The 19,295-nt window shown below is 48.5% G+C and overlaps 1 protein-coding gene across 2 annotated transcripts in view; it reads left to right on the top strand.

The window, feature by feature from the left end:
* Positions 1–19,295, top strand: part of Phc2 (polyhomeotic homolog 2 (Drosophila)) — a 48,283-nt gene continuing 28,988 nt past the window's right edge. The window contains exons 1-6 of one of the 2 annotated variants that reach the window (XM_013519535.1): positions 1–228; positions 2,803–2,961; positions 3,959–4,033; positions 4,452–4,616; positions 6,440–6,526; positions 7,954–8,266. In XM_013519535.1, the coding sequence (XP_013374989.1) occupies positions 55–228; positions 2,803–2,961; positions 3,959–4,033; positions 4,452–4,616; positions 6,440–6,526; positions 7,954–8,266 (973 nt within the window). In that variant the 5' untranslated portion in view covers positions 1–54. Of the gene's footprint in view, positions 229–2,802; positions 2,962–3,958; positions 4,034–4,451; positions 4,617–6,439; positions 6,527–7,938; positions 8,267–19,295 lie in introns of both variants that reach the window. The other variant, XM_013519534.1, reaches the window with a different exon arrangement.

Genomic DNA, 19,295 nt, shown 5'->3' with positions numbered 1-19,295 from the left:
CATCTGGCTGCTCTTCCACCATCTGAGCACCCTGATTGTGCCACCCTGTGGGCCATGGAGAATGAGCTGCCAGTCCCACACACGTCCAGCAGTGCCAGTGCCACAAGCAGCACCAGTGGGGCCAGTAGCAGCAGTGGCTGCAGCAATAGCAGCAGTAGTGGCAATGGCCGCCCCACTGGGCCCCAGATTTCTGTGTACAGTGGTATTCCTGACCGGCAGACTGTGCAGGTAAGGTTCTAATTTGTCCAGGAATTCTATTCATCATCTACAGGGCTGGCCAGGAGAAGGTATGGGCCAGCCCTGAAGAATAACCTGGAGGGCTCCAAAGTGAGCAAAAAGGAGCAAAATTGTGGCTATCTATGTGTGCTTAGAGGAGGGGAAGTGATGCAAGGTGGGCCAAATCAGGGAAGTTTAGTGAGAGGGAGAATACTTCGCAAATCAGAAAAAAAAAAAAAAAAAAAAAAGCTCTTCCTTACCTGATGGTGTGGATCCCTGAGTACTGTTTTGGGAAAATAGGTTTGTGAAGGTATAAAGGAAAAACAAGTAAAAAATGATGAGTCCCAAAAATGACTGGGGGCTGCCTAACTACAACCCAAACCCATTATTTAAATGACTGCTCTGTAAGGAACAGATCTAAGTTTCAAAGGTAGAAGACCAAAACAGAAGCCTCAAACAGTCCTTTGTCTTTGAGGCTTTTTTTCTTGCTTTCCTAAAATTTGCAATGTGCTGTTCACAAGGCCAGCCTCTCACGTGACTATACACTGTTTCAAAGTGCAAGTACCACCATGTATTGCTGTCTGCTATCTGCTCAGCACTGTACTAAGGTTTTGTATATTTATCTTCCTCCCAACTATAAGAATGGCTATTATTAGACACAGTTCTATCACTGATAAAATGGAGGCAGCTCAGAGAAAGTAATAACTTGTCCAAGGCCATTGGAAAAATTAACTGAACCTAGCTCTCACCCCACACCTGTGTTCTTAATCATAACAGTATCTGTTTTCAGTTCCTCGATAACAAGGGCAGAAAAGAAAAACTGCAGCAAAGAAATTGACTCTAAGTAACTTTGCTGTTCCCATTTGGATATACTAGAAGAATGACCTCACTCTGCATTGGCTCTAGGCCCAGATAAGGGGATGGGGAAGGAGCTACAGGAGACAGTGAGAAGCCTGAGAAATCTGGTTACAGAAGAGACGGTCATAAACTCTGGACTCTTCCTTCTCCCACTTGTCTCTGCCTCACACTTAATCAGATCATTTTTCTTGCTCTCATTCTTGCCCACCCCCAGCCTCTTCCCCTAGACCTTCATGCATGAGTGCTGTAGCTTGGAATTCCAGGATCTGGCATTAGACTACGCCTTCTACCTCACCTCAGAAATCTAGCCAAACGGGGTAGGAGTTCCTGCTCTGACAAGTAAAATAAGCCAAGGTTGTATTCCACACCCAGGCAGCACCGGGAGGGCTCCTGACTCCATTCAGGGACACCCTCGGTGAGGAGGAGTCACAGAACCAGCCACTGCTGCTGGATAGCTTGGAAGGTCACTTTCAGGAGTCTTAAGAAAGACAGAAAGGCCTAGGCAGTCAGAAATCATTCCAGGGACAACAGGGAATAAAAAGAGAATGGAGTTCATATAGATAAGGTCCCAGAGAGGAAAGTATCCTGATGAAGGGAAGAATTAAGGAAGCACGCATAAGTGCTGGGAGTGTGGGAGGTATCTGGGGAGACATCAGAGCCCTTGGAAGATCTGTGATATCGGCCTGTTTCTACAGACCCCAAATCTGAGCACAGAGCTTTGGTCCTGGAACAGACCAGGAATCCCACTGGGCTAAAGAGATGCTGAACAGGCCAGGGCCCTGGCTCACAAATTGCAGAAAACTAAGAGCAGGAAGTCGACCAGAGCCTGGTCAGGGCCGGGTCAGGGCATGGCATGGGTGAGTGAGCTGGGGCAGAAAAGAAGAGAAATGTCCTGAGAAAAATAGAGTCTTAGGGCTGCAGAAAGGTATTCACTTTTCTCTGTTCCTGGGGTGGTGAGGACCAAACAATAGCCTTTTATCATTTCCTAGAGGCTGCTGCTCACCACCAAGAAGGATGGAATAGCCAGTAAGCCCAGAGAACGGGAGGCAGTAGTTAAAAAGAGGAAGCAAAGGTCAGAAAAGGCAAGAGAGAGAATGAATCAAAGTCGAATATGTAATCCCTGTGGCATAGGCATGCTCTGCAAGGCGAACGCCACCTTCTCACGGACAGCTACAACCTTCTGGGAGCTGAGGCAGAACCTGGGGAGCAGAGGCAGGTTAGACTTAAAGCCCTGCTCCCGGGAGCTGTTAGTTGCCTTGGCATGAGTCTGAGTTTGGCTGCTGCTGCTGAACCTGGAGTAGGCCCATGTGGCTTGGCTTTTCTTCCCAGCCCCTTTTGGTGCTCTGCCTTGTTAAGCTTTGCCCTCATCTGAGGCTGCAGGGTGGTCGGGGAGAGGAGGGCCTGCCAAGCTGGCATGGGAGACTCTATCTCCCCAAGAGTAGGTTAGAGCAGTAGTGTGCGCTTTGGCTATCTTTGTGACAGCTGATGCAGAAGCAGACCCGTCAGGGAGGAGCCCAAGACAGGCACAGTAGAAAAATAAAGTTCTGCAAACAACTGTCTTCCTGCCCACTACTCCCACTTCAGGACAGGTGATGGGTTAGAGTGGTGGTCACAGGCCTGCACTGCCTCTCTGAGCAGCCAAGGAAGAGCTGAGGTGACAAGGCATGGCTGCAGAAGGGGCCTGTGGTATGGCGAGTGACGGCTCCAGCTCCCCTGCCACCCTCCCAGGTGATCCAGCAGGCCCTGCACCGGCAGCCCAGCACGGCAGCTCAGTACCTGCAGCAGATGTACGCCGCTCAGCAGCAGCACCTCATGCTGCAGACCGCCGCCTTGCAGCAGCAGCAGCTCAGCAGTGCCCAGCTCCAGAGCCTGGCAGCCGTACAGCAGGTGAGAATCACAGGGAACATGGTGCCAAGGCTCCTTTGGGTTGAGGTTGTGGGAGTGACAGGGAAAGGAGGAAAGTGTGCCCCCCATGCAACCCTCTTTTAGTTCTCAGAGGGACTCACAAAGCAGGCACTGTCGCCATCATGTCCTCTTGGTGGGTGAAGAACAGAGCCCTGGGTCAGTCACAGAGTTAGTGAGTAAAGCAGCTGGAATTCTGTCCTGGGCAGCCCAAGGAAGAGGTGCTGAGAGCCCCTTTTCTACCCACACCACCACGCTGCTAGGGAGGGACCACAACTCTAGAGGAGCACCCACAGGAGCTCATATGCCTCGCATTGCTCTCTCTCCTCCCAGTGACTGAGCAGAACACATTCATTTATGCATTTATTTGTCATTTAACAAGATGTTCTATGCGCCTGCTGCATACAATGCTCCTGTGATAGATGCGCCGTGGACCTGTCCTCTTGGAGCTTTAGAGTCAGGAGGCAGCAGGAGAACAGGAACCCAAATAGACAAGGAAACAAACTGTTTAACTATCTAAGCTGTGATAATCTATGATGGAGAAGATTACACTGCTACAAATGAAGGACAGAGGATAGCGCCGGGTGGTCAGGGAAGGTCTGGGTGCTGGAGTGACACTGAAGCTGATGCTTCAAGGATAAGAAGAAGCTGGCCAAGAGCAGAGGGACAGGGCAGAGATTGGAGCAGAGTGGGTGGGGGAGGATCTGCGGAGAACTGGGAGTGCTGAGCAGTAGTGATGGCTAGCAGTCCGAGCTCGGTGCCAACACTGCTTGTTCAGTCTCCTCAGCAACCCTTCGAGGTAGGTACAGACTGGGCTCCTGCTCAGGGCCACATGAGTGAGGCAGGTGGGACTGTGCTCCAGAGGCTGCTGTCTTCACCACGGTCCAGGGTGCTCCCTGGAAGATGAGGTCCCAAGAATGAATGACTTGGGAGAATGGGGTGGAGAGTGAGATGCTAGTGACAGGAGTTTGTTCTTTTCCAGGCAAGCCTAGTGGCCAACAGACAAGGGAGTACTGGCAGCAGTGTGTCTGCACAGGCGCCAGCCCAGTCGTCTTCGGTGAGTAGGGCAGGGTAGCAAGCAGAGTCTACAGCTCTGGACTGGCTCCTTCCTCCTTGCTCAAAATGCTCATGAGTTCCTAGACCCAGTGGGGAACACTTAGCCGCATGGGACCATGGCTGGAGTCTGTTGCTCCTGCCAAGGGGGAAAAAAGTACATGGCCTCTTTCTAACCCTTATATTAACACCCTGTCATTTTTCCACAGACAAGGTTCTGCTGTTAGCTCAGTTCTCTCTCAACATCAATCCTCCTACACCTAGGCCAGGAGGAAGCTCCCGGGCTCAAGGACCAGAGATGGTCTCAAAGGAGATTGTAAAACCAAGGGGCAAAGAAGGAGGAAGGGCAATAAATAGATGGAACAGGCACAGTTCACCCCTCAGAACCTCCTGTTTTCTACTTCACATGTCTCTCTCACCAGATCAACCTGGCAGCCTCTCCAGCAGCCACCCAGCTCATCAACAGGGCCCAGAGTGTCAATTCAGCCACAGCCTCAGGCCTTGCCCAGCAGGCTGTACTCCTGGGCAACACGTCTTCTCCAGCCCTCACTGCAAGCCAAGCACAGATGTACCTCAGAGCACAGATGGTGAGTACCCACAGGCTGAGGCTTGCCTCTGGCACTGGGAGGGCAAAGACAGAAGTAGGGAGCTAGGAGGGTCAGGCAGGAGAGGCTGGGGGCAAGGAAAATGGGGTACAATAAAGAAGAGTGGGCCTGGCAGGCTGAGTAGGACATGGTTTTGTAAGTTCCATGACTCAAGAAAGGATGGGCTCCAAGCTAAAACTGTTACCCAGGATGTCTCCCTTCCTTCTCCTCCTGGAGGGAAACCAAGGATCAGAATCTGCTCTTCAGAACCGATTAGGGTAGACAGTGCAGGGCTCCATGCCCAGATGGTCCTCAGCACTCAGACTGTAAGATGAGCAGATGCACAGATACCAGGTGCTGCGCAGAAATGAGATCATCCCCCGCTGTGGCGGTCCTTTAAGGACTGGCCACTTCTCCCTCAGGGGCCAAAAGTGTATTGTAGCCCAGGAGGTAAACTTCAGGGCCAGCTACTGTTGCTGCGGCTGCCGCCACCACTGTCCTCCCAGCTGGGCCTCCCTTCTACCGAGGGATAGGGGAGTTGATCTGGGCAGAATATACCCAGTGTACATCTCAACAACATGCCTGGAATCTCTCCTTTGCACCTGTGTCTAAGAGGAGAAAAGGGCCCTCTAAGATTCAGAAGCATTTCCTGGGTCAGTAGCAGCATTCTCCCTAGGAGGCAGGAACATGTAGTGTTGCTGTGTTAGATTCCAAGCACAGAGTCACATCTCATACCTCCCATGCTGAAGAGTTTTCCTGTGGTTCCATGTCCCATCACCCTGAAGACAATGCAGTCCTGCCCCTCCCTTTTCTCTTATGGCCAGAACTTGGTTGGAGCTTTTCTGGTCCTGTTCCCACGCCTTTGTTCATGGCTCTGAGTTCATCATTTGAGGCACATCTCCACTCCCAGGAAATACTTCTTGGACACACAGCATAAAACAGACTTTCACTTCCCCAGCAAACTGCCAACCACAATGCCCTCTCCCAAGTCTGCCCGCATCTTCACTTTCGTCATTCTCACGTCTCACTCAGCAGCCCCCCTGGTGTCCTGACACCTGCCTGCTGCCCCTCAAAATCAAGACATACACACAAAGAGGAGCAGGCCAGATGCAATGCCACAGAGCTACAGGGAAAGCACCCTGGCATCACTTTATCCACACCAACGCAGAGCTAGACCCACCTGCAGGTGAGGTGCCAGGCAAGGAACATGGATAACCCATGCCCGTCCAGAAGAGAGTGAGATATGACCACAGGTCCAGGCTGTCTGCTGCTTCTGACATTGCTGCCTTTAGGTCCCTGAGTAAAAATTTGAATAGAAAATGGTCAAAAAGCATACATCTGATCTGAATCCCTCTGAAGGAGAGTCTTGTTCCAACCTAGCCCTGGGGGTAGGGTAACTTAGACCTGGGAAATAATCCTCAAGCATCTGCCTAAGATCCCTGCTTGCCAGAACTCTGAGGAGAGTGACTTCAGCGTGTCCCAGGAATATCGGTTCCCCCCAGAATGACCCCCTCACAGGGTTCTGAAGGAGTTCTGAAGCCCCACAATAGTGCTCACATCCTGTACGATCATTGCCCGGCCTGGGTCAGCATGCTACGAGCCTCTGGAGACACTCAGCAATCCTTGGGACCCCTGCCCTTTCTTGCCTCCCCACTTTTATTTCCCTAGCCATCCTCATGTCTGCTTTGGCTAACCTGTTCTGCCCTGTGGCTGAGCTCACATTGGGCAGATAAAAGGCGCCTCGTTTCCTGTGACTCCGGGCCCAGCCAGGTAACCTGGTACAAGTAGCTAGGACCCTAGGCGGCACTGTTCCTTTGTCCCCTCAGCTCATCTTCACGCCCACGGCCACCGTCGCTACTGTGCAGCCTGAGCTCGGCACTGGCTCCCCCGCCCGGCCCCCCACCCCCGCCCAGGTGAGGACCCCATGCTTGTGGGAGGGCACGGGGGTGGGCAGCTCTGCAGAAGGGTAGGATGCTGGGGATGGGCAGCCCTGGAGGAGCTTTGAGTCTCTGGAAAGGCTGGGTTCTTTTAGGGAAGCAGGTGCTCCCAGACTTGCTCTTTCATGCCCATCCAGACGGCCTCAGCCCCTCTTAACTCTGTTTTCTTCTCAGATATAGTTAGGAATCAGAGGACAGCATTCTGAGGCTTTCATACCCCATACTGCCCTCTCATCGCTGGGATAATTTGGGGTTTTTTGTTGTTGCTGCTGCTTTGCAAGGGGAAAATCCCACTCTGGTTACATATGCCAGCACTGCTGGGAATCGGGAGAAATAGCACAGAAGAGAAAATAAGGACGTTTCCTGGGTTCCTGCCTTCTGCTGGGAGCACACGGTTGCTACTATGGTTGTGAAGATCCTGTGGGCAGCTGGGAAGGGAGAATTTCTCACTTCTGTCTCCCTACCCTGTCTCCAAAATGAAGTCAGAACCAGAGGATTGGGTAGCCGGGGTATGAGAGTCTGGCACAACCTCCACGTGTCCAGCAGAGGGCGCCAGGGACCAGGCTGAATAAGTATGTCAAGCATCTTGAAAAGCCCTAGTTAACCTTATTCTAAGGACAAGATAGTCCTTTGCCTGGTGGCCTTACTCTTCAGTTAACTTTCATTTTTGTCCTGCTTTTTTCCAGAGTGGGAAGCCCCATGCTCCACCGTGTGTGGAGATTATTTCTTTTGTTTGTTTGTTTGTTTATTGGGTTTTTTTTTTTTCGGTACTGGGAATCAAACACACGACCTCATACTTGCCAGGCAGGCGCTGTGCCGCTGAGCTAAATCCCCAGCCCTGTGGAGATTATTTCTCAGTGTATGCATCCAGTTCTGATGGCTAGGGGAGGAGAGAGGCTCACAGCAGTGAGGGAGTCTAGCCTCCCTGCCCATGCCTGCCCCAGCCTGGGTGGCAATCACTTGTCAGAATTCAGTTCCTTCTGTTGGTGGACCCAATTATTAGTGACCTTTCTTGTCTTCTGTAGATATTCCATCTGCTCCTGGGTCCTCTTTCAGCCCCTAACTCATTCATTCATATTCTCTGTTTCCATCTCTGTCTGTCTCTGTCTATCTCTCCCCTCCTCTTCTACCTCCTCTACCTCCTCCTCTTCCTCCTCTTCCTTCTCTTTACTCTCTATCTCTCTCTCCCCATTCCACCCCTTCTCCCTCTCCCTTTCCCTCTCCTCCCTGTCCTCCTTCTCCTCCTTCTCCCTCCCCCTCTCTCTCTACCCTTCTGTCTGACTTTATAACCCACTATCATGTTCAGGCCATTCCTGAATCCATCTCAAACCTCATCTCTTAGTTACATATTGGCATTATCCCTACCCACATTCTCTGGACTCCCTCAGACCCCTCTTTTCCAGGTACAGAACCTGACCCTCCGAACACAGCAGACACCAGCTGCAGCCACCTCGGGCCCTACCCCCACTCAACCTGTCCTGCCCAGCTTGGCCCTGAAACCCACACCGGGCAGCAGCCAGCCTCTGCCTACCCCATCACAGGGCAGAAACACTGCTCAGGGTTCCCCTGCAGGTGCCAAGCCTGGCATAGCTGACAGTGTGGTGGAACCACTCAAGAAAGGAGATGGCAACAGCAGCCTGCCAGGGAGTGTGGAGGGCCGGGCTGGCCTCGGCCGGGCAGTTCCTGCTGTGGCCACCCACCCCCTCATTGCACCAGGTAAGGGCCCTGGGAAGAAGGAACCTGGACTCTGAGTCAGGAGCAAGGTTCCAAGCCTTCCTGTTCCAATGGTTGCACTAAAATTCCAGCCACGTCTCCCTCTCCTTGAGGTGCATGTCTAGATTCTGTTACATACTTCGAGTCTAACTTTAAGAAAGGCACAAGGACAGGAACAAGTCCTTCTTCACAGTGACACAATGATGGGTCTTGGAGCACAGAGGCATAGCTCTTAATCTTGAGTCAGTGGAGCTTGGCAGTGGACTATCTTGAAATTCCCTAAGACTTGGGAAAGGATAGGGACCAGCCAGAAACAGGTAAGAACCACACGGGGAGATGGGGAAGTAGAGGCTTATTTTCTTATCATTCCATAGGCATGTGGGCAAATATTTCCCAGTCATGTTGCAAGTTCTGGGTGTGTAGAGGTCAGAAATAAGGAAGGTCCAGGATGGGGAGACAAACAGGTACAGGGCAGCACAGCGTGATCAGTGCTATGCTATGAGCTAAGCTCTGAGCACTGCAGGAGCAGAGGAACCATCTAGCCAAGAACCGCATTCCAGTGAGGGGTTCCTTGAGACTAAATCTAGAAGAAGAAAAAATCCAGCCAATTACTTGTAAGGCAGATTCTGCAAAGGGGATGAATCAGTACTCCCTGGCTACACTCCTTTCCCTGCCTGCTAAGCTTTTCCCAGAACTGCCTATTACAAGCAGTGTTTAATGGACAACCTGCCAAGAACCCTAGAAGCCAGATTTATCAGTCTAGGAAACAAGACCAAGCCATTATACCACAGAAATAAATATCATGCTGGACCATATGGCTTGTTATTAAAGAGAGAATCACGCTGGTCCCGGCCCTGAAAAACCACTAACCTTCTGTCTTCATCCAGACCATTTTACAACCCAATCTGTGCTTTGTTTTGTTTTGTTCTGTTTTTTTCTTGAGGACCTACTATATGCTTGTCATTAGATTAAGACAAAGATGGCGAAGGTATGATTTCTTATTTAAAAGAGTACAAAGTCAAAGGGACAGAGGCAGATATGTGAGTAAACTTCTTTAGTTTCCTAACCCGGCATTAGGTACAGTGGGGTGAGCTCACTGCCGGGCAGGCTGCGTCAGAGAGGCTGTCCCTCAGAGGGGCTGGCACTTCAGTCCCGAAGGATGAGCAATAACTTGGCAGATAAAGTAGAAAAAGCATCACAGACAGAGAGGAAACACAAATAGAGCACATATCACTTGGATAGGAAGAAACCAAACTGAAGTCATTCTTTCACCTTCTTGAGACTTTGGAAATCACAAGGGCCAGTCTGCCCGCCTGTGGTCACTGCTGAGCTGGGGCAGGCCCCTCCCTTCAAAGGCCTTGTGGTTCAAAGTGTTTCTCACTGTCTGGCGTTGCTTTCTCCAGAGACTAACCCAGCCTCTTCCTTTTATGGAAAAAGAAACTGAGGTTTAAAGGATGAAGATTCAGGTATCTTACATTGTGTTAATAGCAGCTTGGGCTAGAGCCAAGACCTCGAGGTCACACCTATGTGCTCATCTAACCCTCAACATCAGGACCCAGAACTTTCTTGAACTCCATCCCTGACTGGCCAGAATGTAGCTTCTCTCTCAATTTAAGCCCCCCTCAAATTCTGAGAACTATTCAGAAGCAGCCCTTGGGCCACTCTGTTGGCTGTGAGACATCTGTGGGGTCTCAAGAAAGCCAGACGGAAAGGAGACCAGCTCCAGGGGCAAGTCCATCACATGCCGGCTGTCATGCAAGGCACTTCATCCACACCACTTCAGTCCTCCAAAAGAGCTCTGTAGTTTAGGTGTTTTTATCCATTTTACAGATGAGGAAACTCAGGCTCATAGATTTTCCCCAAGAACTTATCACAGAAAGCCCTCAAAGTCACCCAGGTGGTGAGCAGCAGAACTGGGACAGAGCTCCAGATCTGCCAGAGTCAACTTCTGTGCCCTTTAATCATCAAGCCACGTCGCCCCTCTCATTTTTTCATGATTTGGGGCCTTCTTGGCTTTTCCTGACCCAAAGCTGAGCCTGGGGGTCCTCAGGCAGTTTCAGATTTGCAGAGGCAGGTGGTGGGCTCTCGCCTCTTGAGCTGTAAATGTAAACACCAGTCAGCGACAGGCTTTCGACCCAATGCCCCAAGTGTGGCCTGAAACTAACAGCATGCGGCTGTGATGCAGTACAGAGACCAGTGGCCCCACAGAACTTTCTATGCAGCAGCTGTGAGCTGAAATCTACAAAGACTCTCACCCAGAGACACAGCCCAGTGCGCCCCGCATTGTTCCCGCCTCCCACTACCCTTTCTATTCTTCCTTTCTATTCCACCCCTTCCTCCCTGTAGGCCCATGGTCCTACTCCCCCTCCCATCTCCCGAACAGAAGGCAGCTGGGGGAGGCCTAGGGCGTCTGGAATTATTCTTAGGACCTGGTCGGGGGCAGCCTGGAGCAGCACCTGTCCTGGGCTCCTCAGCTCCCAACCGAAGGTGACTTCTGGCCTCTTGCCCTGCCAGTCCACTGTGAATGAGCCTGGGAGAAGGCAGCCAGAGGGAAAAGCGTGTGTGTGTGTGTGTGTGTGTGTGTGTGTGTGTGTGTGTGTGTGAGAGAGAGAGAGAGAGAGAGAGAGAGAGAGAGAGCTAGATGCAGAGCACTGTGCATGTTTTGTTTTTTATCAGAGCATTTTTTGAGCCAGCTGCCTGCCCCCAGGGAAGGTAGTCAGTGGAGCCTCTTGATGGGGCGGGAAGGTGGGCGGGAGTTGAGGGGGCACAGCATAGCTGAGAGGAATGTGTCCTCCTGGGGGTATTTCCTCCCAGCCAGGCAAACTCTCTAGTCCCAGCTGGGACTGCTCCCACTGACAGCTATTTGGGGGTAAAGCCCCTCCCCCACAGCATGCTCCCTGCTGTTCCTGCTCCTGTCACCTTGGCAACCAGCTTCTTTAGGCTCTGCAAATAGAAAAGGTCCCTTATGCCCTGAAAGGGGTGGGGTGGGGGAGGGGAGCAGGGGAGGAGAGCGGAACCTGAGAGGCTGGGCTTTGGAGAGCAAACCAAAAGGGCCGGCCCTGCCCTCTTTGGTGATAGGAGGGTGGGGCCACCAAGGGCAGAAGAGGGCCAGGCAGCAAGTGTCCCCGGGAAGCTGACTCCCAAGGGAGCTGGGCCACCGCTCCAGCTAGGAGGCTTGATCCTTGGAGTCCTCCCTCTAGACGATAAACTGCAGGCTTTGGGTACACACTCAGGCCCAGAGGTGAGGAGAAAGTTGCTGACCGGGCGGGGGATGCTGTGATAAAAGGGAGCTGCTGGGTCATTGAAAATCCTGAGCCCTTTCACCCAGCCATGCCTCCAGATGCCAGTTCTTTGTTCAGTACCCGCAGCCCACCTCGGGTCTCAGCTGAAGAGAGAGTTTTCTGATGGGCAGGCCTGGCACATAGCGGCTTTGTTTTTATCACAGAGGACATTTTATGTCAGGGAGCAGAGATTTCTGTCCGTCTAGGATTCTGAGTACCGTATTTCCCTCCTAAAGCGGCTGCCAAACTGTAGGGCAGACACACTTTTTACTTAAAGAATCCAGTAAACAGCAAAGCATACAGGTAGGCCTGTTAACTAGCTGGAAATCAAAATTCCCATCCACTTTGATGTTAAAAATCATGATCCCAGCCACAAAGATTATTTCAACTATGTACTGTAGGACCAAGTTAGATTATTACAGTAAGAATCTATTTTTATATTCGGGGGGGGAAGCTCAGAAGATCATCAGTGGCAGAGTTTTATATAGTGCTGAAGATCCTTCACTGTGTGGCCCTGTGTGTGTGCATATGCATGTGTGTGTCAGTGTCTCTGTCTGTTGTGTGAGAGAAAGAGAAAGCCAACAGCGGTTCACAAAGGGTCTTGGACTTGTTCAGCATCCCTTCTTTCCTTCTTGGGTTTCTATTATGCCACCTCCCTGGTTTCTCTTTTGTTTTTTTTTTTTTTAAATATGGAATGCTTCATAAATTTGCATGTCATCCTTGCAGCCAATAATTACTATTTAATGAACAACCATGTTCCAGGTACTATACTAGTCGCCAGCCTTACCTACATATCTTGTTTAATTCCATTGTACAAATGAAGAAAGTATGGCTCAGAAAGAACAATTAGTTACCATCTTGAAAGTTTTTCTGTTTCTTTAATTATTCATTTTGGTTCAACAAGTATTCGTTTAGCTCCTGTTCTGTGCCCACCGTTATGCTAAGCACCATGGGGTTCCATAGGTGCAGAAGAGCTCAAATTCTAATAGAGGTTCTGGACATTTGAGTTGTGTTCTGAGAAATGGGTCAGTTTCAAGAGTGGAACAGGAGAACTGAGCAGCACCTGAGGTTGGAATGGCCACCTGCGCGTGTGACCATATGTGTAGTAGGTGGGTCCTGTTCCTCCTCCTCTTCTCTTGACTCACTCCCACGGGCACTGGCTCTCCCCTGTCTGAACTTCTCTGTGTTTCATGCTTAGAAGAGCTTGTCTGTTCCTCGCCTCCCAGACACCAACCACCTATCCGCCAATGACTTCTCAGTATGCATCTATCCCTGCCCATATCCCCTCTCCCCATAGATTTCCACTATCTGTAGGATATTTCTACTCAGATATCAGCCCACTCACACACAAATTTCTCTCATTTGGAGAATTTATGAACAAAATAAAAACCCTGAAGTCTTCCTCCACAGAAAGGTCTCCTTTCGCGGGTTCTTAACCACTGTCCACAGTCGTGGAGTCTTCTTGGAATCCAGGCACACAAACTCAGAGGCACTTTGACTTCATTTTCCTTCCCCAGAGAGGCGGAGTATTCCAGCAGGAAAAGTAGGAGCTTCAGCATTCAACTTGGTTTCAGACCATTTTCATTAAAGTTTAATGATCATGACCAGGTTGCTTAATCTCTATAAACCTCAGTTTTCTCATCTATAAAACAGAGGTGGCCGCATTTCCCATAGGCCATAAAGATGAATAGGAAGCCTTTGAAAGTGACCAGCCCAGAGAATGTCATGATAGACTTTCATTCTCTTCCCTTCCCTGTTCCCACCATCTGTCACTGCCCAGGCAACCACCAGGTTCTGATAAGATATCCTCTGTACTGGCTGTCTGCTTTACTCAAGGCCAGCTGCCTAGGTGAGACTTAATTGATCTCCAGGACATCCTACTCACAGTCATTACAAAGATCTGCCAGGCATGGTGTTGCATGCCTGTAATCTCAGCACTTGGGAGGCTGAGGCAGGAGAATCGTTGTGAGTTCAGGACCAGCCTGGGCTACAAAGTGAGCTCAAGGCAAGCCTCAACTGTGAGACCCTGTCTCAAAAAGACCAAAAAAAAAAAAAAAAAAAAAAGATCTTCCTTGGGGACTGTAGATTTCTTTCATGTTTAGAAACTTTTGCTGTATCTGTATTCATACTTGACCAATAGAGTGTCTGGTTCATAGTAAGGGCCCCCTAAGTGGCATGTTGATGCTACTGGTGGACTGGCTCTTTGACTGGGGTCTGCAACACTCTCCCCATGCTGCCCATCACACCAGCCTGGTTGCTATGGCTGCTTTACACACACCCTATGTTACAGCCAAGCAAATACACTCCTGTATCTTCTCCTACTCCTACCCCTTTGTCATAGACTTTTTGCCTCTCTACCTTCTGCCAGGACACAGCCTTCTCATTGTCTGTTCCTCCAAGATTACCTGAAAAATCCTCAACAGTTTGCAGTTCATAGGCTTGCTGCATTCATTTGTGCCTGCTGCTGGTGAGTAATTCACTCAGCCATCAACAGCTTGGGGCATTTGTCATATGCAAGTCACAGTGCCTCATCTGTCAAACGAAGGTAGTTTTCCTTCAACCTTCTGATCATGAAAGTCACTTGGAAACTATTCCCAGTTCCTGCTTGTATGGTATAATGGGGACCTTGCCTAATTTAATAAATGAGATTCAAAATAAAAGTTATTTGTGACATTCAAAGCAACATAAAAGAGCAGGCAGATTTAAGAATAGCTACAAATTTCTGAGCATCTGCTAGGTACCAGGCAGTGCCATTTGATACCAACAACCATCTTATATGATCTATGCCACCATCTTCAGAACAGGAAGTGAGGATCCAGAGAGGTGAAGCAGTTTGTCTAAGGTTGCATAACCTGTAGTTAGAACCGAATTCAAACCCAACTCTGTCTGACTCTAAAACCCATGCTTGCAACTACTTTATGGCCATCCTTCTGCCAAGGGAGGGAAGGGCAGAGATTCAGATACTGATTTTTTTTTTGAATGTCCAAGTTGCCTAGCAAGGAATCCTGCATATACAGGGGTTTGGGTAGTTTCACCAGATGACTGCCAAGCAGACCCAAAGACATTAAGACTTCCATGGAGCACACAGAATGCCCAGCGGTTGGCAAACCTGGTTTTATAACCTTGTTCCCTCTTACTCTCCTAGCTCTCCTTCCCATCTCAAACTCCTCCTGACCATAAGCCCAGGGGGAATGCATCATGGAAAATTTACGCGGCCTGCCTGAGGTCTTTCTATAAAGAATGTCCTTGCCCATTTCTCTGTATGTGGAGCTCTGGCCTCTAGTCAACTTCAGTCTCAGTCACCCTTGAAGCTTGATCACATGAAGCATCTTTGGAGATGAGCAGCCTCTTTAATATACGGCACACCTTAGATCCAGCCTAAAAATACCTCCTCTTCTGGCTTCTTTCCTGCAGACAGCCTGGCCGGCAGCTACACGGGATGCTCTGTAGGTCGTGGAATGTAGCACAGTGTTTCATGCTTCTGAGTCTACCTGTTTGCTGTTCCTTTTCTCATCTTTCTAACTCTGAGTCATGTCAAACACTGCCTCTGGAAAGCCTTTCTGCCCTCCTTCCAAAGCTGAATCCTCTTTTTCTGTGTGCTCAATATCTGTGCTTATCACCCATCACAGTATTTACACAACTACACTAAGAGTCTCCGCCCACCATCTGTCTCTTTTACTATGCTGTAATCTATCCTAGGGACATGTTTTAGCCAGCACCAAGCATAGTAGGTAGCCTCTAGTAGGCACTTAGTAAATATTTGTTGGGTGAGTGAATGGTTGACTATATATCTTCACTTAACTTGCTAAATCTCAAAAAGTAGTAGTTAGTAAAAAGATAAGCTGTTCCTCTCCCACAGGTGTCCTCCCTCACCTGATTAGCTCCAAACTATAGTAAATTATATGGACGCCTTAACAAGTATGAACAGAAGCAGGCCTGCCACCTGTGAGAGGAGTGTCTGCATCTCCCATATATTTCAGGGCATTTCTGGAACAGTGGGCTGTTTTCTGTATAATTGAAGCCTTGAAACAATAGGGATCCACAAGTATCATTGATAAATTCTGGCCAAAGGGGCAGTGAAGGGGCGTGCCAGTGATCTCTCACATTCAGCCCTCCCGCCTGGAAGACCTTAATCCTCTTGTTGCTATCAACAAACTGGTTTGAAAGCAGTGAGTGAAATGGCCTCTTTAGATTCTAAGGAGGCAGTTCAAGGTTAGGGCACCAACCAGGAAGTTGAGAATTGCCTGCAGTCTCTCCTCTGAATGAGGTGCTAATTTGCAGAGGCCCTGGACCTGCCCCTCCCCTGCTTCATGACAGAAATGGTTGATCCAAACCTTACAAAACTGCCACTGATGTCTCATGGAACCAATTCCTTGTGTTTCTTAGAAGCAATGAACTGTCCAGCAAGATGGGGGGGGTAGGGCGCTGTAGCTACTTGTCCTTAGGAATAAGCGTACAATTTTGCTGGAAAGATAGCATATACACACAAAAATAAAAGTATTTCCATTTCATTTAACCTAAGACATCTTTGATTATAAGATGGGCCATTAGTTCATGAACTCTAAGAAAAATAAGCCCTACCAATTAATCTGACATATCATTTGTAATACGCAGCCCAATTCCAAAGATGCTTGAAGGAGGAATAATCAATTTTTAAAAATCAATGAAACACATGTGTAAGAGAGTACATGATAAGTGACAAATGAATCAAGTCAACAAAGCGTGCAGGAACTCTGAGGAAACACCCACAATGGTGAGTTAAGGCTAGCAGAGAAAACACGGAAATGAAGCCTGGGCCAAAGACTCTTAGATCACCAAAGCAGAAGGAAGGATTCCAGAAAGTGGAAGCACTGACACTGAGACCTAAAAGGCAGGAAGACAGGAAGTGTTATGGTAAAAGTAGATCAGTTACAGGAAGACTGTATACAAAGGTTGGACTGGCAGAAAGCCAGAATGTTAGCAAGGCCCAAATGGTCTATGGGGTTTCACCTATTTAACCTAAGTTTTGGCTCTGAAGAGAAACAGTGTTTTAGAACAAACATATCCCACAGAAGGAGTGTTGTCATTCATTTATTCAGCAGGATTGATTAAGCACCTACTAAGTTCAAGGTACTTTGGAAGAAAAAAAATGAATTACATAAATTCTGCCTATAAAAGGAGATTATTCGTTTACTGAAATAACTATAAGACAGATACAACCCTTATCCTCATTTTAAAGATGACACAGAGATCAAGTATCTTACCCAGTGTCACACAGCTGGTAGGCAGCAGAGCTAATATTTACATCCAAGCACTTTGATTCTAGAGTTCACACTGAATGCCCAGCACACTGCATTTCTGAGGTCAGTGCAAAGCAGAGAAAACTCACTAGCAGTTCAGAGAAAGGAAGAGTCCCGTTGGCTGTCTGGTCAAGGAAGGATATATTGTGGCACTCTACACAGTATGAAAAAAGGCGTAAACCCTGTACAGGGGATTTTAAAGAGTGCTTGGGTCAAAGAAATAAAAATTAAAATATTAGTTTACATTCTACAGAGATATTGAGTGCCAGTGGCTTTGGACAACAGTAGACAACGGAGAATAAATCCTGAGGGTTTTTAGTCAGATCGGTGCTGTAGGAAGATTAATTTGCACTCTATAAGATGGATTACATCAGGAAGAAACTGGAATCAGGAAGATCAGTTAGAAAATCATTGCTACTCTAAACAAAAGGGTTTTTTGACCCAGGATAATGTTGAGGTTAAATCATGGTCTTTGTTTTTCATTAACCTCAAAAGGTTAATGATGTGCACTCCTCCAGAAAAACCATTGGGTGGTTGATCTATAAACTTATTTAAGCCTTATGAGCTTTATTTCCAGCTTGGGTATTTAGTGGTATCATTTGTCCTAGAATGATTGCCTCCCATTTTCCATGAGCAGCACAAGAAGGGGAAAGCACGGGTAGGAGGAGAAGCACAGGAATAGGCAGCCATGAAGCCAGCAGCTCCCTTCTCAGTCTTTTGGTGTGTTTTTTTGTTTGTTTTTTGTTTTTCTTCCAGTACCAGGAATCGAACTCACGACCTTGCGCTTGCTAGGCAGGTGCTGTGCTGCTGAGCTAAATCCCCAGCCCCTCTTTTGGTGTGTTTATCAGCTCTGCATCACTACAGCAAATACCTAGAAAAGGTTTATTTTGGTTCACAGTTTTGGAGGTTCCAGCCCATGACTGAGTGTCTTTGTTTTGACCCATATCATGGCAGGATCACATGATATAGCAACATCATTCATCTCATGCCCAGGAAGAAAAAGAGAGTGAGGATGGGTAGAGGCTCTCCAATCCCCTTCCAGCACACGTGTTCAGTGACCTGAAGACTGTTCACGAGGCTAAACATTGTGGCACCAACCCTGTGGCCGAACCCGTTAACACACTAGCAAAAGTTTCAAACTGTAACATTTGGTAAAATAATGTGTATGGTCCCTAACTGTACTATTTATGCTTTGTAAATGTAGAACCACCTTATAAAGCCCAAATTTTAAAACTGTTTTCCTAGTATAGGCAGCCCATCAACTGTAGCGCTGGAAGAGATTTACGTGATTACCTAGCCCAGATTTCTTGTCCCACTGAAAAACTTCTAGCTCTGGTAAGAATAAAGCCCTTGTCTCAGGCCACACAGTCAGCAGGTAATGGGACATGCCTTTGATTCTGCTAGCTTCCTTGACCTGGAACACCGCCAGCTTCCACCTCAGATAGACAGGGTATTGCTATGTAGTTCAGGCTGGCCTTGAAATTACTATGTAGCCCAGGTTAGCCTCAAACTTACAGTGATCCTCTTGCCTCAACCTCCTAAGTGCTAGGATTATAGGCATGCACCACTACGCCTGATGCCTGGTTTGTTTTGATTTTTTGCAGTCCTGAGGATTAAACCCAGGGCCTTTGCACTGAGCTATAGCATCAACTACCCCACCCCACCCCCGCCACCCTGTTAATGTTTTATTTTGAGACAAGTTCTCGGCAAGACACTAATTTGCCCAGGCTGGGCTTGAATTTATGATCCTCCTGCCTTAGCCTCCCAGAGAACTGGAATTATAGGAATGGGCCATCAAACTCAGCAAGTTGGCCTGAGGAACAGTCTGTGCTGCTTGTTAACCTCTGAGCTCTCCCATGTAGAATTAGGAAACAGATCTTAGACTAGGGTCAGGGAAAATTTATAATCATCAGATCCCTGATGGCAATTTCCAACAAAGTTCTACAATCACCTCAGACCCAACACATCTTTTCCAGAACCACACTGATGTTCAGATTTTCCAATTCCATTATCAGTGTCATCTCGGTGAAAACTGGTGGCCTTCCCAGATTCCCCATCTCCAACTCCAGCAGCCATCTACCAAGAGCCACTGTGCTTTTCCTCTGTAACACTTCTTGTTTCTGATCTTTCCTTTCCATTCCTGCTGTCATCCTGCTTGGATTTCCATGTTAGGCTATGATGAGATGCTTGGAAACTTACATAGAATAATAAAATTCAAGAAAGATACTACCTCTTCTAACTCAGTTTGATATCTGAGTACCTGTAGCATCACAAGATTTTTTTAAATGCTAGTGTGAAGGGGCTGGGGATTTAGCTCAGCGGCACAGCGCCTGCCTGGCAAGCACAAGGTCATGAGTTTGATTCCCGGTACCGGAAAAAGAAAACCAAAAAAAAAATGGGGGGCTGGGGATTTAGCTCAGCGGCAAAGTGCCTGCCTGGCAAGTGCAAGGTCGTGAGTTCGGTTCCCGGTAC

This window comes from Chinchilla lanigera, unplaced genomic scaffold, assembly GCF_000276665.1.
Source record: "Chinchilla lanigera isolate Chin_1 unplaced genomic scaffold, ChiLan1.0 scaffold00051, whole genome shotgun sequence".
NCBI classification, from domain to species: domain Eukaryota; kingdom Metazoa; phylum Chordata; class Mammalia; order Rodentia; family Chinchillidae; genus Chinchilla; species Chinchilla lanigera.
The sequence above is the reverse complement of the archived record's forward strand: the minus strand, read 5'-3'. Positions and strand labels throughout refer to the sequence as shown.